General features: G+C 38.2%; 1 protein-coding gene across 1 annotated transcript in view; it reads right to left on the bottom strand.

Moving 5' to 3' along the window:
• The window catches only part of SUMF1 (sulfatase modifying factor 1), a 90,828-nt gene that overhangs the window by 50,023 nt on the left and 16,040 nt on the right, over positions 1–24,765 (bottom strand). Inside the window, exons 2-3 of the mRNA XM_038565800.1 lie at positions 22,498–22,671; positions 18,496–18,570 (exon numbers count right to left, since the gene is read on the bottom strand). Of these exons, the coding sequence (XP_038421728.1) occupies positions 18,496–18,570; positions 22,498–22,671 (249 nt within the window). The remainder of the gene's footprint in view (positions 1–18,495; positions 18,571–22,497; positions 22,672–24,765) is intronic.

The raw sequence follows: 24,765 nt of genomic DNA, 5'->3' as shown, positions 1-24,765 counted from the left end.
AGGAGGGGACACCACAGTAACACTGTCCTTGTCCAAAGGCCACAATCTAGTTTTTCTCCAAAATATTAAGATCTGAGGTAAGTATGCAGATATATCTACAGTACTATAATATTATTTCTAATTAAAAATTACAAAGTAATCCATCCTTGGCATCCATCCAACTGAAGGAATACTATACAGTCATCAAGACACTGCAAAGTGGAAATATATAGATAATATGTTATGAAGATAAACTACAGAATAGAATACATATTTGGTTGTTTCTGTAAAATTATGCATATGAATGTATGGTAGTACACTTGGAAGAAAAAAGTGTAGAAGAACGTACTTGCACTTACAGGGGCCAAGATTTGGGGAGTAATACACTTCTTAAGAATGGGCATGTATTACTGTAATAAGAGTTCTCAATTTCAGAACTACTGACACATTATGCCAGATAATTCCTGGTTATAAGGGACTGTTGTGCACTGTAGGATGTTTAGCAGCATCCCTGACCTCTTTCTACTAGATGCCAGTAGCACCCTCCCTCACCTAACTGCAGCAGCCAAAAGTGTCTCCAGACGTTGCCAAATGCAGAATAATCACTGCACTCTGATAATCAGGGGAGAAAAAAATCCGTCTTTCTTAAATGTTAACATATAATTCATAGAAGCTCAGTGGTAAGTGCATCCAAGCCTGGAGCCAGGCGACCTAAGCCTGAAAAACAGTGCCATCTTTTACAAGCTGCATGATCTTGGGTTTCTTAGTTAACCTCTCTAGGTCTCAGTTTCCTTATTTGTAAAACAGGGTAGTAACACTTCTCTCCACTTCCCTGGGTTGTTGTGAGGATTAAATAAGGAAATATACATAAAGAGCTTAGAGTAGTACCTGGTACAGAGCAAGAATTACAAAAGTGTTAGCTATCATTATTACTATTATTTATTCGTTATTGCACATTGCCATATTCTTTTAGAACTTTCAAAGAACATACATTCTAATCAGTGAAAATCTGCCCGCTAATACTTCTTCAGCATAGACTCCAGTCACCCCCCCCAGTTCACCCTTTGCAGAAGAAAGATAAACTGAGAAAAGCATTAGAACATATGTGATTTCCAAAGAACTGTCAAGAAGAGTGTATAGTTGTCATCTTCCATCACAATCACGTGATGAACCTATTCCTGAAGCAAGCAGCACCATAAAGTGGGGGAGGGGAAGAGTATGAGAGGTATAGCAGATGCAGGAATCCACATTCACCAAACGCTAAACCAAACAAAGCTCTGGGACCTGTATGAGTACCTATACTACATGCCCATCTGTAGTGACCAGACACACAGTCAGGAACCATCTCCCCATGTGACACATTATGAAGAAAAAAACAGGTAATCAAAGTCGCCCCACAAGAGAGGTCTGATGCAATCAGAGATAGGACATCATTCATCCTGGGAATCATGCCCTAGGAAAGCCTGCATGTTTCCCAGCCCAATTTATGGCAAATCCAATCCCATCCAATGTCACCAGGTGCCTTCCTTTTCCAAAAGTCACTGTTAATGCTATATTTTTTTAAAAGCTTGTTCCTGAACTACTAGTTAGTGTCCTGAAAATAAATGCTATCCTACTATGTTCAGGAGCTTATGAAATAAGTAACTTTTGAGAGTCATATATGAGCCAGCTAATCAAGATCATACTGCAAATCATGATATCTCTAGTTCCTTGGCTTTAACAAGAAGAGTCTTCTGGTGTGTTGCTTGCAGAGTAGCAGCAGCAACATAAGTGGACTGGCATCTACAATAACCCTCATCCTACAAAAAGAACTTTTCTTTTTTTTAATGTAGTTGCCCACCTACACATTTTCTGTTCAACTGAGACAATTCCAGAGTTATAGCACTCCCTTATATCCAGGGGGAAAAGGACTTTAACTTGACCTATTTCCAGTCAACCATCTCCATAGCAACTGTCATGGGTTTTAAGTTGAAACATCTGTACCAGACAGCCAGTGACCAATTACAATGTAAATAGGATCCATGTGAGTACTGATGTCCCCTTGAGAATTGGACTTCCCAGTGCAAAGACATTGTTTCTCACCTCTCCCTGGGGACATAACCAGCCTTGTAGTAACAGTTTAAAGAAAAGAAATGGAGAAGATATCAAAGGTACCTTTATTCTTGCCAGAGGTGGTAAATTATGCTTCTTATACACACACAGCCTAGAATAAAGTCAGCACAGGAGAAAGAAGAGCACTGTGTAATTATGCATATTCAAGCGTAAAGATGTCAAATTCACAACTTTACAACTGTTCTCTTAAAAATTAAATGCATTTAGACAAGCAAATTAAAAAGATGGACATTTCTTGAAACATAGTATAAACATGACAGTTACCCCTATAAAAACAGCCCGGGAAAATTTTCAACTGGCACCAGTGAACAATGAGAAATTACAGATCTGTTCGAATTCATGAAGTATAAATAAAACTGAAGGAGAATCCAGCAGCGAAAGGAATCAAATGGAATAGAAAGCACAGGGTAAATAGAAAGTTTCTTCCTTCAGCACCCAATACAAATGTGGAAAGGAAAGAACCAGGCTTGAATAAAGAGTAAAAAGAAATTCATCATTAAAATAGGTAGTCAAGTCTGACAGCTTATTTTAAATTAAATCCTAACTTATGTACCTTCATTACTTAATAGAATTTGCATGAGAGAAAAATGCATGCTTTTTCAAGTAGAGTACAAATATTGATGAAACGTAAAACATAACTGAAAATTTTCAATACTTTTTGCTTCAGTTCTTAATAAAATTTCTCATGCTAGGATACACTGGATTCCCAGGGCATCCACTCAGTATATTCTAAACATTTCTTACACGTCCTTAAGAGAAGAGTGGATACTCTATGCACAGTCACTCATTATACACAATGTACAAAAAATGGCCCAAGCAATCTTTGAACTCAAAGAACTCTTAAGAGTGATCTAACTTTTCTCATTGTTAGTTGTATGGGGAAAGTTGATTTGGGACTTTCTTTAGTGAAAGAAAGAAGAGAAAAGGACTTTTTTTTTTAATAATTTTTTACTGCTTTAGGCAAAGAGATGACCATGTATATCGATATAACCCATCTTCATAGCAATTTGACAATACTCAGCAAGAGGCTACATCACATGTGTACACAGTGAGGAGACTCACTGAATCCCTTATTTGTACACCCATATGAAGGAACAGGACGGTCACTAAACATTATCTATGGGAAAAATGTAATTGCTTGGATATATGCTTGCTCTTCACAGACAGAGAAAAAAGCCCCTTATAAGTGTACAAGTCTACTTAAAACTATGCTTACATGTAGACACACAAAAAGATTCATACCCCAAGAAAAGATTAGTAGTACATATACTGAAATGTCTGCAATGGTTATTTCTGGGTGGTGAGATTATGAGTGATATTTAATGTTCTTTCGTGGGTGCCATTTTTAGTTTCTAAATTATCTATACTGAACATACTTTTTATTCAGATTTTCAAAGTTTTTTCTTTTAACAGAGCTAAGAGACTTAATTTTACATTGAAAAACAAAAATAAGCAATATTAAAAATATTAATTAAAAATTATTTATGTTCACTATCCTACTACAAACTTTATTTTTATATTCATCTTCCAGTTTCATCAATAAGTAAACATATTTGTACACCTTTTTTTCCAAACTATATATTGATCATTTTCATTAATTTTACTAAATACTTTCCTTTTTCTTTCCTATGTTTTATCTGGGCTTCATAACAAGCATTTTTTAGATTTTTTTTTTTTTATTCATGATAGACAGAGAGAGAGAGAGAGAGAGAGAGAGGCAGAGGGAGAAGCAGGCAGGAGCCCAACGCGGGACTCAATCCCGGGACTCCAGGATGGCGCCCTGGGCCAAAGGCAGGCGCTAAACCACTAAGCTACCCAGGGATCCCCATAACAAGCATTTTTAGTGGCTACACACAATATTTTGTCATGTTGATATAGTATAATTTACCAAATAATCTCCTAACATTGAACCACTTAGGTTATATTAAATTTTGGGGGTTTTCTGCTATTATACATAATAATACAGTGAACATCTGCAAACATCTTCACTTACATTTTTTTATTTTTCACTTTTGCCAAATTTCCTGAAATGGTACCTAAGAGTGTCTATATAGCTCTTGCTAAAACTCATTTTTAAAAATCCATACTGTATTTTTAAAAATCTATAACATTAATAGATTTTGTGGCTAGTTTCCCTCTGGAAAGAGGGCTGACCATATGTAAAAGCTCATGGCACTCCAGAGCAAGGTATTTATCATAATTCATTACAAGGAGACTCCATTTAGGCTCCTTAAATGCTAGTGGCTTACTTAGATCTTTTTCAAATTATGAAACAGGGAAATTTCAGAAAGTCTGAATGCCATCTGATTGATTCTGACTTTCTTCTTCATGCCTTACAAGCTCTGAAGCTTCTGAGGAAAAAGGGCAAACAGAAGACACAATATAGTAAAAGCATCCTAAGAACAGGAAATTCTCTCACACAGGTTATTTTGGAGGTAAATCAGAATATGAATAATCCCACCTATTTTTGGCAAAAGAGAAGAAAAAGAGGAGAGTCATCACCCCAGAGAACATCACGACAAAAGGGACAGGACTCTTGCTGCAAATTCAGCCCAGGTTCACAGTCAGAGATGATCTACTTCCTAACTGTGGTTTAGCGACAGGCATCTACAGAGGGTCACGTAGCACCATGGTTCAACTGCTGCCCCTTGAAACTAGAGGCTAGCATTGAACTAGCTAAGCTCAGCCTAGCACTGCAGGAGCACAGAACAAATTTTGAATCCTCCATAGAGCTAACTTCTCCAGGTCACTGGCCTGACGTGAACATTTCACCCAGCAGCTGGACACTGGTACCAATGGCAGGATGGTGACTACTGATTCTCTGTGTTGTGACAGCACACAGGGTAGGAAACATTTACTTTTTTTTTTTTAACAACACTGTGTATCTTGCAAGCTCTGCGAGAGCTGGTAAAACAAACACAGGCTTGGCAGAGAATGGAAACCTGGCTCTAACACTCAAGTATGCCATGCTTTCTTAGTATGGCTGCATGCTTAACACAGGCATGCTTACAACACTGAAGAGTTTTAAGGGTGGGATGGATTTGGGAGGCTATTTAAGCTTCCTCATACTACATATGAAAAAAATGAGCCATGAAAAGTGGTAGGCAGAGCCAGGGAAAGAACCTAAAACTGCAGATTTTCAATTCATGACTCTTTTCTACTATCCAAGCATTTCCCAACAGCTGTTTCCTAATAGTTTATGACAAGATGTTGGTAGGTAAAGAGGCAGGCAGTGGTGGGGAGGTTCCACAGTCAAAGCAGTCTAAGTAGTCAGGAAGGCACTGGGTTAATCATGTTAAACAGTTGTTTTTTTTTTTTAATTGCAGAACTTTTCAAAATCTTTAAACTATAACATGTTGCTTAAGTTTTGAGTAAAGAGATACAGTATGCACCTGGGTCAAGCAGTCGTCCAAGTGATTACTGGGCTCCAATCCAGCCTCTCCTCCTATTTACTAGCTATGTAACATTGGGCAAGCTACTGAACCTCTCTGAGCCTTGATTTCCTCAATCAGTAAAATGAGTACACTAAGAAAACTTATCTAATGGTCATGCTGTGTGGATTTAGCATAATAGTAAGCAGATACATATATTTATGTATAATGTAGATGTCAGTACATTACTAGAACTCCATAAAACCAATTCAAGATGTCATTCATTCAGGGCACCTGGGTGGCTCAGCAGTTGGGCGTCTGCCTTTGGCTCAGGGTGTGATCCTGGAGTCCCAGGATCAAGTCCCACATCAGGCTTCCTGCATGGAGCCTGCTTTTCCCTCTGCCTATGTCTCTGCCTCTCTATATATCTCTCATGAATAAATAAAATCTTTTTTTAAAGTTGTCATTCATTCATTCATTCATTCATTCATTCAACAAGCATTCCATGAACATCTGCCCTATGCCAGCCCAGTGCTAGGCCCTAGGGGGGTGCAGAAGCAAAGCATACAAACTGGGGATAAAGACAAATAAATGAGTAGATGATTTTAAGCCTGCATTAAATACTATGACCAAGAAGAGCTCAGTGAGCTATCGGAGCCCAAGGAGGGGCACCCAACGACAGTAACTGGGTGCTACTCTGCAAATGCTTCCTATATGGGATGAGAAGGAGGAGCTAGTGAAGCAGGACAAGGGTGGATAGGGCATTTCACAAAGCAGGCTGCCTGTTTTATAAGTGTACCTCACTTAATTAGAAAAGTTGGGCATCAATAATTTTGTTAAATGAAACACATCAAAGATCTTCAGAACCTTAGACCTGGAGGGATGCCAAGAGGTCCCTTGGTTTCAACTTATATCCAAAGGCATCCTTTCTATGGTGTCCCTAGGATGAACAGGTGAGGCAGGATAAACACTGGTCCTCATTTGATCAGGGCCGTCCAGATTTACACCTGTTATCCAGCATAATTAAGAGCATCCCATTTCACCCTCAAAAGTGTTCTGATTTGGACAATAAATTACATGGTCACTCTACCAATAGATGATCTCCCTGTCTCAGCTTAAGCAATTCAGGTGACCCACATCACTTCTTTGCAGACAGTCCCTCACATCCAGATCACTCCAATCAACAGAGGATTCCTACTCAAGGCTAAAATGAAATGTCTTCCAGAGACCTTCTAACTGCTGGCACTCATTAGGCTCCCAAGGGTCACATGGAATAAATCAAATTCCTTTCAGATCATCTTTCAGATGTTTGTAGAATTATTACAATTCACTCAACTCTTAGTCTTCTCTAGATTCAGTAATTTATTCACTCTTCTCCAGCCTCTACCATCTCTCTTTTTTTTTAAGATTTTATTTATTTATTCATGAGAGACGCAGAGAGAGAGGCAGAGACATAGGCAAAGAGAGACACAGGCTCCGTGCAGAGAGCCCAATGTGAGACTTGATCCCAGGACTCCAGGATCATGCCCTGGGCCAAAGGCAGGCACTCAACCGCTGAGCCACCCAGGTGTCCCAAGCTTCTACCATCTCAAAGGGAATCACCACCTCCCCAGTTGCTCAGGCCCAAAACCTATTAGTCATACTTGAGTCCCTCTTCTCTTTTTCCCCTTATGGGATCAAAAGTCCTTCCAAATATCAGACCACTTTTAGCATCTCCACTCCTACCACCCTGCTCCATGACTCAAACAAGTTTCACCAACTATGACAAAACCCACACAGAAACCAAAGTAGCCCCTTAAATGTTAACTAGGGGGGCATCTGGGAGGCTCAGTTAGTTAACAAGCAATTGCCTTCGGCTTGGGTCATGATCCCAGGGTCCTAAGATCAAGTCCCACATCAGGCTCTTTGCTAGCAGGGAGTCTACTTCTCCCTATCCCTCTGCCCCTCCCCCCTACTTATGTGCTCACTCTCCCTCTCAAATAAATAACTAAAATCTTTTAAAAAAATAAAAAATAAAATGTTAACTAGGTCCAATGACTTCTCACTGCACTTAAGAAGAAACCCAAACACCTCTGAGGCTACAAGCCTTATGTAATACACCTGCTGCCTACTTTTCCAACCTGTCACCCTACATTACAATCCCCTTTGTTCATCACTCCTTCATTACTGGTCATGCTGGTTCCTACTCCTCATCCAGGTTTCAGCTCAAGTGTCAGAGAAGCCATCCTAGACCCCACAAATAAAAGAGCCAAAAGAACCCAACCACACTACACTGCAGTTACTTTCTATCCTGTTACTCTGTTTTATTTTATTCACAAGCTTAGTCAGTTAGAAGTTCACTTGTTTAGAGTCATAATGTTATAACCTCCAGGAGAGTGAGGATTTATACCTGGTTCCCTGCTCTAACCACAGCACTTAGAACACTGCCTGGCCCATAGCACCTACAAGATAAATATTTGTTTAATGAATAAATTCACCTGTTTCTTAAGTTTCCATGTTTTCCAAACCCCTCCCCACTTTGGGTGACCATCATCTGGATAAATACCAATTTCAGATAGAGTCTTTCAGTGGGATATCCTTTTGAAAAGAGAGAGACTCAGCTCCTAGCTTATGACTTTTACCCAGTGGGAAAGATCCTATGCTGGTTCTCAGGTACCAATAGGTCGGTGCTGCTCTCCACATTACCTAGAATTGAGGCAAGCCATTTCCTCTCCTGGACCATGGTTGCCTCATCTATAAGAGGAAGGTTTTTTTACCGGATGATTTTGAAAGCTCCATCAATTCTAAATCTTCATTTTTGCATAAGTTCTTCTTAAAGCTGGATATCTCCTGAGTATGACTCTGTACTCTATAGTCAATCTTTGTCTCACAATAGAGGTTTACAATGCAAACATCAACATTTTGGAGGCATGGGATATCAGACATTACTTCTTTATCCAAGTCAGATCTCAAAAGACCTATGACTTGACAAGAAATTTAAGGACTCCTTAAAGAGACATTTCAAATCTGAGCCTCTGGAATCCCAGCATGTCTCATTCATGCTCATTCTGATCAGGTGTCTTGCTTTGGAGCAGTCTGGGAAAAACTAGACCCTGTTATCCTATTATATTGGGTTCTCACCTTCCAGGGTTATCGGGCTTTGCTTCCTGAGCCTACACCACACACCAACTCCTCAATCAGACAAACAACTACTCTTTTCAAAAACAGACACAAAATACAGTTGTGTGACTATGTTCTCTTCTTATCTTATCCAATCAGCCAGCCCTGGCCCCCCATCCCAAATAACTCAGTTACCCTGACAGACTAAGCCAGTGTTCTCTTGCCAAGGAAAAGCAACTTCCCAACATAAGACAGGTCATACCAGGTCTGAGCCCTGCAGCATTCAAAAACTAAATTCTCCAAAAGATGATACCCAAATGGCATTTTTCCCTTTTTTTGGCAAATATTTATTAAGTGACAATTACTATGCTAGGGATACAGTGGTAGAGTGCATTCTCTCCCACCATTATATTGAATATATCTGGGAAAGGGAAAGGCATTCAACAAATATCTTCACAGGGATGCCTGGGTGGCTCAGTAGTTGAGTGTCTGCCTTCAGCCCAGGGTGTGATCCTGGAGTCCCAGGATCAAGTCCTACATTAGGCTCCCTGCATGGAGCCTGCTTCTCTTTCTGCCTGTGTCTCTGCCCCTCTCTCTCTGTGTCTCTCTCTGAGTAAATAAATAAAATCTTAAAAAAAAAAACAACAAATACCTATACAAATAATTATAAGTGACATAAATGACATAAAGGGAAAGCACAAGAAGCCACAAGAACAAATAAATGGAACAATCTAAATTTGGAATGTAGGGTAACAGAAGACCGTTTCTTAAACTCTGAGCATCTAAAGGGCAGAGGGGAGAGACATTTTTCATCTCTGTATTCTCAGGAATAGCACAATATCTAGAAGACAGTAGGGCATTTTTGATTGTTTGCTAAACAGATTACATTTTTTTAAAAACAGACCACATGTTAAGCTAGAAAGCAAACTTTCAAACAGAGAGACAGAGGCAGACTCCTTTGCATCACTAGAAAAATCAAAGAACACCCCCCACCCCCCAGGGATAATGGCAGATAATCAAGGAAGCATGAATCCAAACAGCTCAAACAATATGTCCCTGTATAGACTCAAAAGAATTGAAAGCAGGGACTCACACACCAATGTTCATGGCAGCATTATTCACAAAAGCCAAAAACGGCTATTAGATGTGAATAGCTGGAAACAATAGACATGTCCATTAACAGATGAATGGATAAACCAAATGTTGTCTAGAGAAACAAAGAAACATTATTCAGCCTTAAAAAAATGAAATCTGATACATGCTGTAACATAAACACACCCTGAAGACATTTTGCTAAGTGATGTAAGCCAGACACAAAATGATACTTCTCTGAGGCACCTAGAATAAAGAAACTTATAGAGACGCAAAGTACAATCAAGGTTACCAGGGGACTGAAGGAAGGGAGAATGGGAAGTTATTGCTCCTGGGTACAGAGTTTCTGTTTGGGATGGTGAACAAATTCTGGAAATGTATAGTGATGATGACTGCAAAACATTGGGAATGGATTCAGTGCTAGTAAACTGTACATTTTAAAATGGTTAAAATGTTAAATTTTATGTTTTTGTATATTTTACCACCCCCACCAAAAAAAAAAAAAAAAAAAAAAGGATATATCACTGATATTCCTCGAGCCAAGGACTCTGAGATAATCTAAGAGGATTTATTCCACAACAGCAAATCCTTTCAAAATATTACAATTTAGCAGAATGTTATATATGGCATTATCAAATCTTACAAATGGACAATAGTAAAGCAAAGGAAAGCAAATTTACCTCAATTTTCAATTAGAGATAGTACGTTGGAAGAAACCAGCGTAATAACATTTGCTAAAAGATTTTTTACATGCTAAGTCCTGTATTAGGTGGTTTCTTGTACATTATTTAATTTTGTCTTTATAATACTCTACTTGGTGGGCATTATTACTCCTACAAGAAATTGATTAAAACAAGCAAAATGCTAGTTACTGTGAAAAAAAAATAACCAGTGTTGTGCTGGAATAAAAGGAATGAACAAAAATATAAAATCAGCACTAGCGGTAAGCAAGACAAAACTTGTGGTCTATATCTGACCAGGTTACCAGACTGATTGCCTTAAAAAAAATTAAAGTCAACATTCTCCTGAGAATTATAACAGGACCTGAAACTCGATACTGAAGGGAAAAGAAAATGAACCAGTGTAACCCCAAGATGATCCAGATGTTGGAATTAGCAAAGATTGTAAAGCAGCTATTATAATAACCATCAGCCAAGAAGTAAAGGTAAATATTCTAAAAATGAATAAAAAGATAGGAGTTCTCAGCAGAGAAATAAGAAATGTATTTTAAAAGGAAACTTTAGAATTGCAAAATACAGTATCTTTAAATCTCACTGGATAGGCTCAAGAGCAGAATGAAAATGACAGAAAAAAGAGAGAACGTGAAGACATGTCAATAGAAAGTACACGATCTGCAGAACAGAAAGAAAAAAACATTTTAAAACAATGAATAAAGCCTCAGGAACCTGCAGGATTACATCTAACACTCATGTACTGGAGTCCCAAAAAACAGGAGACATAAACGCTGAAAAAAATACATGGCATAATGGATGAAAACTCCCGCAATATGGTGAAAGACGTAAATCCACAGATACAAGAACTTCAACAAATAGAAGAATCTAATCTCTAAGAAAACAATGTCCAAATGTCCAAATTATAATCAAACTACAAAAAAATGACTTTTTAAAATCTTCAAAGAAGCCAGAAAATAATGACACCAATACATATAAGAGAACAGTGATTCAAGTGGCTGTTTTCAGAAACCAAATGGCCAGAAAAAAATTAAAACTACATTTTCAAAGTGATACAAGAAAAGATGTGCCAACCCAGAGTTCTGTATCCAGTGAAAATATCTTTCAGAAATGAAGGAGATGTGAAGATATTCTTAGATGAGGAAAAAGTAAGAGAATTCATGGATATAAGACTTGTTCTCAAATAAATGCTAAAGGAAGTTATTTAGGCTGAAAGGAAATGATAGCAGGGGAAAACAGGAAACTTCTGGAATAAAGAGCAACAGAAATGGTTTGGGTAAATATAATATTTTTCTTCTTTAAATTGAAAAAATATTTATGCATGAATGTCACAAGCACAAATTATAACACCATCTTGGATCTTTTCAATGTATGCAGATGTACTATGTATGACAACTATAGCATAGGGGTAAAGGGACATATGTGGTTATAAGGCACTTATATTTACTTGAAGTGTTAAAATGTTAATTCTGATAGACTATGAGAAGTTAAGTACACACATGGTAATCCCTACAGCAACTACTAATAATACCAAAGATAGAACCCAAAAGCAACAAATTAAAATTAAACATATAAATGGAATACATATCTATCTGTTCAAAAGTGGGTTTAAGAGACATAGAAGAAAGACTGACAAGAGCTGACCAATGCCTAAATGGAGTCCACAAGAGAGGTAAATAAGAATGAGGGAAAGGCAGTATTCAAAACAGTAATGTTAATAAGAATAGTCTGGACTTGTTTTTAAAAATGCCAGTTCTGGGATCCCTGGGTGGCGCAGCGGTTTGGTGCCTGCCTTTGGCCCAGGGCGCGATCCTGGAGACCCGGGATCGAATCCCACGTCGGGCTCCCGGTGCATGGAGCCTGCTTCTCCCTCTGCCTGTGTCTCTGTGCCTCTCTCTCTCTCTGTGACTATCATAAATAAATAAAAATTTAAAAATAAATAAATAATAAATAAATAAATAAATAAATAAATAAAAAAATGCCAGTTCTCAGATCCAGGATGGCCAATGATACTCAAGCCAGATAAATGAAAGAAATCAATTCCTATAAATACCATAGTCCAAATGTATAACAAAGACAGGAGATAATCTTAAAAGCAATCAGAGCCAGGGATGCCTGAGTGGCTCAGTCAGCTGGGTAACCAACTTGATTTCAGCTCAGGTCATGATTTCAAGGTCATGGGATTGGGACTGACTAGAGCTCCACAGGGAGTCTGCCTGAGGTTCTCTCCCTCTCCCTCTGCCCACCCCCACCTGTGCACCCACGCTCTCTCGCTCTCTCTCTCTCAAATAAATAAATAAAATTAAAAAAAAAAAAAAAAAGCAGCCAGAGTCAGATCACCTACAAAGGAATAGCAACAGACTATGAATGCATGGCAACAAGAAAAGCCAAAAGACAGTGAAATCATCCCTTCAGTGTATGGAGAGAACAAAACCGCCAACCTTAAGTTTTTACATAGTGAAAACATTTTAACAATAAAACAAAATTAGAGATATTTTCAAACAATTGATAATAAGAACATTTACTACCAAAGGATGCCCTGTAGTCAGAAGATACATTCTGTCTGAGATACAGAAAAGAGGGCACAGATAGTAGTAATGATAGCAGTAACCAAATATTGATTATATAGAAATGTATTAATAATATCTAAGAACTGGAAGGAGAGAACAAATAAGAATGAAATAGTGCGTATCAGTAATACATAAGTTGGATGGGGATAATCGCAAGGTCCTAGTATTATACAGCAGAAAAATTAAGTAACTAAAATTTAGACTTTAAATGTAAATATCAGGGGCACCTGGGTGGCTCAGTGGTTGAGTGTCTGCCTTCGGTTCAGGTCGTGATCCAGGGATCCTAGGATCAAGTCCCACATCGGGCTCCTCACAGGGAGCCTGCTTCTCCCTCTGCCTATGTCTGTCTTTCTCTATGTGTCTCTTATGAAAAAAAATGAATAATCTTAAAAAAATAAACAAATGTGAGTATTAAAATAGCTTAACTAGTAAATGAAGAGACATATAGTATATAATTTCTAAGGAGACAAATAAAGTTAGAATAAGGAAGAAATCGCAAAACATCCTAGAAATTGAAGAAAAAAGAAGAGAAAATGCAGGCAGTAGATAGAGCAAAGAATAAAATGGTAGAAATAAAGTCAAATATATCAGTAATCATAATAAACTGTATATAAACATAAAAAAACTTGACTAAAAGACAAAGACTGTCAGAATGGACTTTCTAAAAACAGTTATATACTATTGACAAGAGATATACCTAAAAACATCAAGATACAGAAAGTTTGGAAATGAAAAGATGGAAAAGTATATGTTAGACAAAAACTAAAGAAAGAAACCGCTGTATCTGTGTACCGCTGTAGATAACAAAAAAATACACTTGAAAATAAAACTTATTAGAGAAAAACAGAATCCTTATATGACCAAATTCAACAAGAAAGATACATTTCTACATTTATGCACGTACACTGCTAAGCTTAACAGCAAAGCTTTAAAATATATAAAGCAAAAACAGAATCACTAAGAGATAGGATGTTGGACATTAGAAAATATTTAGATATAAACAATTACAAATATACTACAAAACTTGTGGAAGTAAAGGGATCATTTAGAAAGAAATCCATAGATCAAACAGCTTAAAAAAGAGGGCCCAAAAATTTCAAAACTAAGCATTAAACTTGAGAAGTTAAAAAAAAAAAAAAAAAGTAGCAAGAAAGCTAAGTGACTTTTCTCAAAACCAGCTGGTTAACAGCAGAGCTGAGGTTTAAAACCAGTTCTCCCTCACTTAAAAGCTGTGATCTTTTCCTTATGGCTTTTCTGAATAAACAAGCCCCAAAATCAGTTTGAGAAAGAAAAGTCTTGGTGGTCGTGTGAAAAAAGAAAATTCTCAAAGGCGAACTGAGGCTGTCCAAGGGAATGGTGGTTACACTACCAGAAAAGTAAAACTTCTAGCATCAAAAATGAGGTTGAGCCATTTATCCATCAGGCACATGTTTTGAGTTATTTTAATTTACTTTTCCTATGTACTGGAACTTGCCTTTCTGAACAGTTTCTGGCTTGGCTTACACTATTTAACTTACTAAAGCTTTTCTAAAAATTATTTTTGGCATATGACCTCAGAATCTTGCTGGGCCCCAAGGCATTTCTCACTACAACCCATGCACATTTAGGTAACTGAATCACATCCTTACTAATGGCTCTCTTTCTCGCCTAGTCTTCAACCAGTTGTGATTATATAAGAGACAGTCAGGCTGTGTTATTCCCTGCCTTTTGTCCTGGTCCAGCATCATCCAAATAACACACCACCCAGCATTACTTGGGCAGGATATGGCTGTCCAAAATTGTTCTTTACTTTAAAAAAAAAAAAAAAAAAAAGACTTGGTAATTCTGATTCCTCACTGAAATCGGCTTTTGATTAAAAAGAACTCAAAATAACCTACCCTCCTCCTTTATCAAGGACACCTATTCAAAAATTTGTTTCCTTATAATGTTAGCAAATTCAGAAAGTGCCAAACCACAAACCAAGAGATAACCATTGTTTCTCAGGCTCTCACCAAGAGCAACTGTCTTCTCCCCACTCATGGCCATCCCTCATGTCAAAGATTTATGAGATATATTAATAACACAATTATTAAAATTAAGCATACTTTTAAAATATTAAATATTTTAAACACTACCTTTATTTCAACAATAGAAGGTTATTTTGAGTAAAATACCCACAAAACAAAACAAAAACACAGCAACAAAAACTAGCCTTAATCCTTTATAGGATTTAATAGCTATACTTTCCAAGACACTTGTTCCAAATTGGGCATTCAAATAATAATCACAAATAAGTAGATTTCAGCATGCACATGGGCTCTGTTTTAAACCATTAAATTCACACAGTATCAGGTATTTTTGTAAGCAAACCGTAAAAGTCAGTTCAATGTTTTGTCTCAAAACTTTATATTAAAAAAAAAAAATCTAAGATGACAGCAGCAACAGCATAGTTTTGAGATCTCTCCAAATCTGTGCATAAAACCAGTCAGAACAACTGAATAACAACATCAAAAACCCAAGAACAATGTGCACAGCCAATGCCACTATCTGAGGTCTTGCCATAGGGTTCAAGTGCGAGTCTGATCAGGCCTGTGGACGATTTCCAGTTTGTAGGAAATGCAGAGGACAGGGAAAACAGGTGAGCTGCACCATGAGTGTGCAAACAGCATTCAGACCATGGGAAAGTTCACAGGTTAATCGCCCTGGATTCTTTCAGAGATAAACTGTAAGGGATAAAACTAGGGTGGGGCAGAGGAGGGGAATGGAGCAAAGGAAAGGAAACCTACAATTAAGACTCCTGAAAGACACAAGTTTACCCTTTAAAGGATAGGATTAAACTATGGTAGCCATGGGATGTACACCTGGTGATAATACTATAAAGAAGTACAGGGAAGCATTTACTTTAAAAAGCAGGATAGGGGTGCTTGGGTGGCTAAGTGGTTGGTTGAGCATCTGCCTTCAGCTCAGGGCATGATCCTGGGGTTCTGGGATCAAGTTCTGCATCGGGTTCCCCACAGGGAGCCTGCTTCTCCCTCTGCCTATGTCTCTGCTTCTCTCTGTGTCTCTCATGAATAAATAAATAAAATCTTAAAAAAAAAAAAAAGAAAAGAAAAAAAGTAGGATAATGGCAACTTTAGGGACAGAGAAGGGTAATAAGGCTGTGGCTCATGGGGGGCGGGGAGGGGGGGCGGTTACCAGAGCATGCAGAGAAGTTCTAACTCTGATTCAGGTGATGTTCACCTTAGGATAACTTAGTAAGCTAAACATTTGCTTTGTGTGTTTGTTTCTTTTTTAAGGAAAATTCATATCACTGATATAACCTATCACAAAAAGAACATTTATGATGACATTTAAAATACATTTATTTAAAAGTCATATGAAACACTTAAAATAATTACATGAAAATAAACAGTATCATAAAATAATTACATGGAAGTAAACAATATTACTAAATTCTAGTTAGCTACTGTAGCCTAGGCAAGGTTCCAAGGCCCATTTTGTGTGTTTAAAAGGAGACTAACAAGTGTTGCTGAGTGTTAATGACATGCTATGCCCCTAAATGAGACTTCTGTCTTGACTTATACAAGTCCTGAAAGAGATCTGAAAAGGGATCTTGATCACTCCGTGATTCAGGACTATCTTATGCTTTGCCATATACCACCTTAACTCATCTCCTATTTCACTTCAAATCTTCTCCTGGACCATCCCATGTCCTATACTTCTGGAAACACTGGGCAAATAAAAGGTCTGGTAGGGGTGCCTAGGTGGCTCAGTCAGTGAAGCAGTTAAGCATCTGCCTTTGGCTCAGGTCATGACCCCAGGGTCCCGGGATTCCCTAGGGTGGAGCCCTGTGTTGTGCTCCCTGCTAAGCAGGGAGCTTGCTTCTCCCTCTCCCTCTGCCCCTCCCCTTGTTCACACACTCTCTCCCAAATCAATAAATAAAATCCTAAAAAAAAAAAAAAGGTATGGTGCATGAGGGTATGTCAGTCCTAAAAAGGGGTTTAAAAACAAAAACTTAGTGCTCTCAAATCATCAACAGATTCATTTTATTCATTCCAGCCCTTTCTAAACATGCTTAAAAGGTTTGCTTTTCCATTATGAGCATTTAAGCAAGAGACCAACACTAGGATCCTATGAGAGCTGCTTGTTATCATCCTAGTTACAAGCACACACACTTCGCTAGGTACTCACAGGGCACCTTCAGAGCCTAGCAATAATCTGCCTTTGCCTTTATGCCTAATGTGTTTGGAAGTTCTCAAGTGACAAGAGGCCCCGTATCTGAAAGAGCAAATTACAAAAATAAGTACAAAGGCCCTCCCTCATCTGAACTCCATATCTTAAAACAAGGCACCACATCCTGACTTGCTGGCTCATCAACACTAGGCCACCGTGACCTCAAAGCCCTTTAAAAAAATAATAATAATAAAAAAATAAGAGGTGTATCAGATTACATAATAAAATAAATTAAAAACGTGTAATGAGCAAAATAACCTGAAATTTAAACCCAGCTCGGTCATGTTTTAAAAACATTTATGTAAAATACATACAAAAATGTGGCCTGATTCTCCGATAAATGAATTGAGAGCAAGTCTGGTTTTACCTCACTCTCCCCCACCACTTTTGCTATGTTCATTTCAAAAGAAAGAAAACGGGAGCCAGGACGGTTTAAATTTTTTGGCACTGCTGCTTGCAAAGGAGAAGAACAGTGACGCCAACACATAAAGACCAAGTTCAGGCAATTGAAAGGGAACTTGTGTAACAAAGAAGATTAGGGTTGAATTTCTGTCTTCAATCTCTGTATCTTAATCTGTCTCCCTTGCAAGGAAGGCTAACCCCATTTCCTCTCTCCTCTCACTACCTCCTGCCTCTTCTGCATTTCCTACCCTCTTTGTTTTGTGAACCCTCAACCTCTGAACTTACCTACACTCTTTTCCTTGTTTTTCTGTTTTCAGCCTCCTTATGAGACATGGGTGTAAACAAATATTCCAACATACACAAATCCCAAGTTCCACTCACCACACAGGTGCTTATGGAAGCCCAGTCCACTGTTGCCATGATTTCTGAGAAAAATACACCTAATTCACATTCCCAGGATCCTCTCCATGAAAGCAGGTGCACCCTGGGTGGTAAGGTGCAATTTCCTATGAATATCCAGAGCAAAAGGTCCCTTTCATGAATACCATTCTGATCGTAGGAATTCATGAATGTTTCCATAGGAAGCTCTCTCTCCACTTACATCAAGCTGGAAGTACAGAAGTTAAAAAAATATTCACATTTAACCCTCCATTCTAGAAATGACTACAAGTAAAAGAAACCCAGAAACGCCCATAGCCCAGCTGAGGCCTCCTCAGCAACAAAATGTGGCACTCAGGTGCACAAGACAGAAACTTAAATCAGACCCAACACTTCTTCAGATACTGTCCTGGACATGTGCTATTTTCCTCAAGATATGGGGCCCTGGCTCTCCTGGGCAAATCTAGTGCAGGAATGGTTAAGTGTGAGGGTGCTGAGGAGGGTGGCATTTGTAGTTTGGAGTTTTCGAACCAGACCCTTTCTAACAAACAGTAGAGAAATTTAAGAGCCTATTTAAACATTACTTACTGCCTGTTGGATATCAGTCTTCACTTGTTCACTCAACATGCCTTCAAAAACAAAGGAGTCACCAAACTTCTCAGCCTAAAAGGAAAAAAGAAAATTAAAATCCAGAAAGGTCGTAACAACATTTTTCACATGTACCATTTTCCTTGTGTGCACTGTAAAAGTGATTCTTCTTGTCCAAATGAACTTCAACTTTTTTTTTTTTTTAAAGATTTTATTTATTTATTCAACAGAGACATAGGGAGAGAGGCAGAGACATAGGCAGAGGGAGAAGCAGGCTCCTCATGGGGAACCCAATGCAGGACTCGATCCCAGAACCCCAGGATCACGCCCTGAGACAAAAGCAGACAACCACTGAACCACCAGGTATCCTCAGCTTCAGTTTTTCTTTTGACTTCCCAGAGGATTCAGAAATGACTTAAAAGCATCTGGCTTCCTCTTAAAACAGGTTAATGTCAATCACGTACAGAGACCACTGTCTTTCCAGGTTCATTTAGCTGATAAGAATGCAGACTCGAGGAGATTAGCTTTGGAGAATGTGATTGCTCCTGTTGATGGAAACACATCTCCTCAAGTATTCCAAATGACTTGGAAAACAATAGTATTCTTTACATGTCAGATTACATAACCAACCTTTGTCCTTTGTTCTGCTCCTATAATCCAGCTAAAAGAATTAAATGACATTGTTTGCTGATACTCTGATACACTCCAGTTCTACTAAGGGGTCAACTATGTTTACAAATCTCAAGTGGCCAAGTGAAGCATCAGATGGAAATCTGTACTTTGATTATTTTCATTTAACATTACTGTCTCGAGTCTTCATCTACATCGTTTTATTTGTTGCACGTGACCTCTTTCTTCAAATGCCCATATTAATCCCGTGGTCTCCATGATTCTGCTCTTCTAGGTTCCCTCCTCTTTCTGACTCTTCTTACTCATCTTCTGAATTACATGGGCTCTTCTTCTAGCCCCTAGAACACTGCTGCTCCCTAGTGCTCTGTCCTTGCCCTCCCTCTGCTCTTTTTCTGCACCCATGGCTCTCAGGCTTTGTGCAGTGTAGATCACCTGGCCAGTTTATCAAACTAGAGTTTTGATCCTGGAGATTCTGATCCTAGAGGTCTGGGGTCACGCCAAGGACCCTGCATGTGCAAACAGCTCAGCTGGTGATTCTATATAAGTGATCAGAGAGATCACACTTTGAGATACACTAACCTGCGGCTAAACAACCTCCTTCAATCTCATTGCTTTAATGATCAGCAGCATGCATGTCAAATGACTCTCACATCTCTACCTCTAGGACAGGCCTCTCCTCAGTGGATGATATTAACTGCCTGCTAGGCCTTACAAACACCTCAATCTCCTTTCCCTGATCAGCGCCTGTCATCTATTCTTCACCCCTGCTCTTTTTCCTCTTTCCCTCGTGGGTAAGTGCCTAAGCACCTAAATCATCCCTTCATCCAATGAACATGCATCAAACGTGTTCTGTTTAGGGGCACCTGGGTGGCTCAGTCAGTTGGGAGTCTACCTTCGAGTCAGGTCACAATCCCAGAGTCCTAGGACTGAGCCCTGCATCGGGTGGGCTCCCTGCTCCATGGGGAATCTGCTTTTCCCTCTGTCTCCTCCCTGGCTTGTGCATTCTCTCTCTCTCACTCAAATAAATAAAATCTTAAAAAAATAATTGTTTGGGCACCCACCCTTGTTCTGTGCCTGACTATGAACTAAGTGATAGAGATACAAGGTAATAGTAAAGAGGCACAGTCCCTATCTTCATAGCACTTACATGTGGGGGCACAGACGAAAATCAAGTCAGAGAAAGAAAGGAAGAAAATAATTACAACTTTACTTGATCTTGTAAAGAGTATCAAGAAAAGCCTCTCTTTAATAGAATGGGCAGAGGAAGTCTCCTTGAGAAGGAAACATTTAGCTGAGATAACTCAAGAATGAGAAGGACCAGCCATGGTAAAAGGGGATCAGGCAAGGGAAGAAGGAAATTCTAAGTGGGGAAGAAAAATATGAGCCGAGACCTCAAGATGGAAAAAAATGCTGAGCTTTCAAGGAATAGAAACAAGACCAGATGGGCTTGAACACAGTAAGTGGAGTATGATATAAAATGAAGGTGGAGGGACAGAAAAAAAAAAAAAACTGTAAGATATCATAAAAATATGAAACATTTATCCAAAGTAGGGGTTCTTAATACTTTTGTGCCCTGACCCTTCTGGCAGTATGGTGAATCTTAGGGGCCACCCTCTCAGAATGAAATATTTAAATGCATAAAACAAAATCAGTATGATTTCAAAGAAAAATAGTTATCTCAAAATATTAATAAAGTTTGTGCTGTAGTAATATATACATGTTCTTTATTAATATATTAAAGAAGATCTAGTAGAAGGTCTCATAATTATCATCATTTCTAAAGTGGAGATGAATGCAAACAATATTTCAAGATATCTACAACAACAACAATACATGACAAAAATGTTTGTGATTTCTATTGGTGACAAACATATAGGTACTGCTACTATTACTATGGTTTATCATCTGTCTCATAATTGAAGGAAATGCTAAATTTCAGTCAAAGAGTAGCAAAAAGCCAGATGTCATTTTTCTCCATCTACGTTCCTGGATGCCCTAAGTTCTGTTTATTCTATTTTCTTTATGGAGAACCCTGGTTTGAGGGTAGACTTACATAGACTCTTGAGGAAACTGACCTGAGACAATCTATATGAAACAAAAAGAAGAGGGACTTCTGTTTACTATAAACAGGTAGAAAAGAGAAAACTGCTTTGTATATTTTAGGAAATTCCAAAGGACTGTGATGCTACAAAATCAAATTTGAAAGTCGTTCTGCTTTCAGCATGTACTCTCAAATTACTTTTTATTTAAAAGAAGAAAAATAAAAAGAATAAAAAACAAAAAAAGAAGAAAAATGATGTCTCAAATTACTTTTTATTTAAAAGAAAAAAAATGATGTTTGGGGCTGGGGTTGAGGGTAAATAAAACAAAACAAGGAATTCACACACTATAAAGGCAAGAGTAAAGTCCTTTGGTGAGAGAAAATGGGTAGCCTACAAAACAAGTATATTTTAAACACTTAGAGAAAGTTTCATAAACTAGAAAATCTCCTTCCCATTCCCTTTTAGAAGAAGTATCTACTTCCAGAACCTTGTTTTGGGATTCAGTGACCAGAGAATAACCTGGAACTGCTATAGGAGAGCCTATGAGTTGTCAGGCATTGAAATAAAACCCACAGGAGCACCTGGGTGGCTCAGTCAGTAGGGTGTCTAACTCCCAATTTCAGCTCAGGTCATAATCTCAGGGTCATGAGATCAAGTCCTGTGTCAGGCTCTGCACTGGACATAGAGCCTGCTTAAGATTCTCTCTCTCTCCCTCTCCCTCTGCATGCCCTCTCTCATCACATGTTTTCTCTCTCTTTTTCTTTCCCTCCATCTCTCTCTCAGAAAGAAAGAAAGAAAGAAAGAAAGAAAGAAAGAAAGAAAGAAAGAAAGAAAGAAAGAAAGAAAGAAAGAAAGAAAAGAAAGAAAAGAAAACCACATAAATGAAAAGCTGTATTTCTGCATCTATTGCTTAATGAAATATGTAATGCTTGCTGAACAATCGAAGTGTAATTTTTTTTGACAGGGAAAAGTGGCCTTACTTTAGATGCTATCTGTGATCTCAAAAAGCCTGTGCAGGCAATGGCACTCTCTGGCATATTAAAGCACTGACACAATACAGCATGATGGTTAAGAACACAGACCCTGGCATCTCACTGCCCAGGCTTGAATCCTAGCTCCACCACTAACTAGCTGTGCCAACTCAGGGCAAACCACTTTTCTAATCTTTAGTTCACTACCTGAAAAATAACTGACCTCGTGGGTTTGCTAAGAGAACTGGATTAGATGAAATATATATTAACTGCTGAGCAGAGTACTGGGCATCCAAGAAAAACTGGTTAAACGACATTGGAAAAGAACAAGTTCTTCCACCCCATCCCAACCCTATTACCTCTGTCAAATAGCCAGTGGAGTTCACAAACTTCTCAAAGTCAGCATTACTGACTTCATAGGCATCCATGTAGAAGGCATCAATAGAAACTCTCCTCGCAGGTGCTTCCCCATCTTGCTTTATCTGAGGATCATCTGTGCCCATTGTAAACACTCCGGCGGGGATGAGGACCATCTGCAGGGAAAGGGGAGATGAGGAGTCATGCCATCACAGCCAAAGTGGACTAATACAAAGTGCAGAGTGCTTAGCACACAGTAAACACCCAGCAGATTTCAGACACCCACCACAGAAATCACTGTACAATCACTAGAATCACTCCATGCTCCTAAGAAAGAAGGACTAGTCTCAAAAAGAAGTGAAAATTCTTGGCATGCCTGGCTGGCTTAGTTGGAAGAGCATGCGACACTTGATCTATGGGTCATGAGTTCAAGCTCCACACTGGGTATAGAGATTACTTAAATAAGCAAATATTTAAAAAAGGAAAAAATGAAAATTCTTTAGGAAAGTAGTTCTTTATTCTAAACTCTACTCAATATATGCCATGGAAACAGGTCCGGAGCAATAGTCACCAAACTGCTAATTTCTGGAGTACAAAAGCAGGGAGATATTCCACTTCTTTATACATTTGAGTATATTTTTTCCTTTAACATGCTCTCATTTCTTTTGAACCATTTTTAAGATCAAATGCAAAACATGTCGTATATAATATTCTTAAAAACCACCAAGTAAATGTGGGTCTCCAATGAAATAGAAAAAGCTTAAATCATTGAAGTAGAATATCTAAAAAGCTTAATAAGGAACTATGTCTTGTCCTTATTATATCCTTGTCCTTAATTGATTCCTTATTAAAACTCTAATTGCAATTACTTTAATCCTATCTACTGTCTCACACAAACTCTAAACTACAAGAGGCCAGTGGACTGCCCTGTTCACATCTGTATTTCCAGCACTAAATACAGTGCCTAAAGATTGCACCAAAAATATTCGGTTAAGAAATGCAGGCTTGGGGCACCTGGGTGTCTCAGTTGTTTAAATGTCTGCCTTCAGTTCAAGTCATATCTCGGGGTCCTGGGATCAAGCCCTGAATCAGGCTTCCTACTCAACCAGGGGTCTGCTTCTCCCTGCCTCTGCCCCCTCATTTGTGCTTGCTCTCTCTCAAATAAATAAATAAAATCTTAAAAAAAAATAGAAAAGAAATGCAAGCCTATGCTCATCATGAATCATTAGGGAAATATAAGTAAAAACTAAAAAGAGACTATACATCATGCTCGCTAGCATGATTATAACCAAAAAGACTGACAATAACGAGTATCGACAGGGATGTGGAAATTAGAACCTTCATATATTGCTGGTAGGAGTGTAAAATGATGTAGTTGCTTCAGAAAAGTCTCCTGGTTCTTCAAAAATCTAAATAAAGAGTCACCATATGATACAACTTCACTTCCAGATATATAGCTAAGATAAATGAAAATGTCCATGAAAAAAACTTAAGTGTTCACAGCAACATTATTCATAATAGCCAAAAAAATGAAAACTCCAAAGTCCATCAAATGATATACAAAATATGGTAAATCCACTAAATGAAATATTATTCAACCATAAAAAGGAACAAAGTACCAATACATATTACAATATGGATGAACCTTGAAAACATTATACTAAGTGAAGGAATCTACTCACAAAAGGCCACATATTGTATGACTCCATTCATACGAAATGCCCAGAACAGACAAATCCAAGGATACATAAAGTGTATTAGTGGTTGCCAGGAGTGGGAGGGAAAAAGAAATGGGAAATAACTGCTAATGGATATGGGTTTCTTTTTTGGGGTGATGGAATGTTCTGGAATTACTGATGATGGTTGTGAAACCTTGTGAATGAACTAGGAAACACTGAATTGTTCAATTTATAAGGGTACGTTTTATGGTATGTCACTCTATCTCAATTTTTTTTTAAAAAAAGAACACAATCATACCATCTGTCAGAAATATATTCTGCAGACACAGTATCTTGCTTTCCAATCAGCTGAATGAAAAATCAATTTATTGACATAAGAATCATGAAGCCTCTAATCTATGAATAAGAGTTCAAATTGAAGAATAAAAAAAAAAAAGGAAGCCAAAGAAAGATAACTAGTTGGAATAAAAACAGAAAACGTGACTTAGCAATAACACCAGAAGATCTTAAAAAAAACAAGATTAAAAGAAATGGAAAGTAGCAATCAACAGTCATCGACTCTTACTTTCTATTTCCATTGACCATCTTTGC

The sequence above is a fragment of the Canis lupus genome, chromosome 20 (genome assembly GCF_011100685.1).
Source record: "Canis lupus familiaris isolate Mischka breed German Shepherd chromosome 20, alternate assembly UU_Cfam_GSD_1.0, whole genome shotgun sequence".
Lineage (NCBI taxonomy): Eukaryota > Metazoa > Chordata > Mammalia > Carnivora > Canidae > Canis > Canis lupus.
Note: the sequence above shows the minus strand (reverse complement) of the source record. Positions and strands in the feature narration are given on the sequence as shown.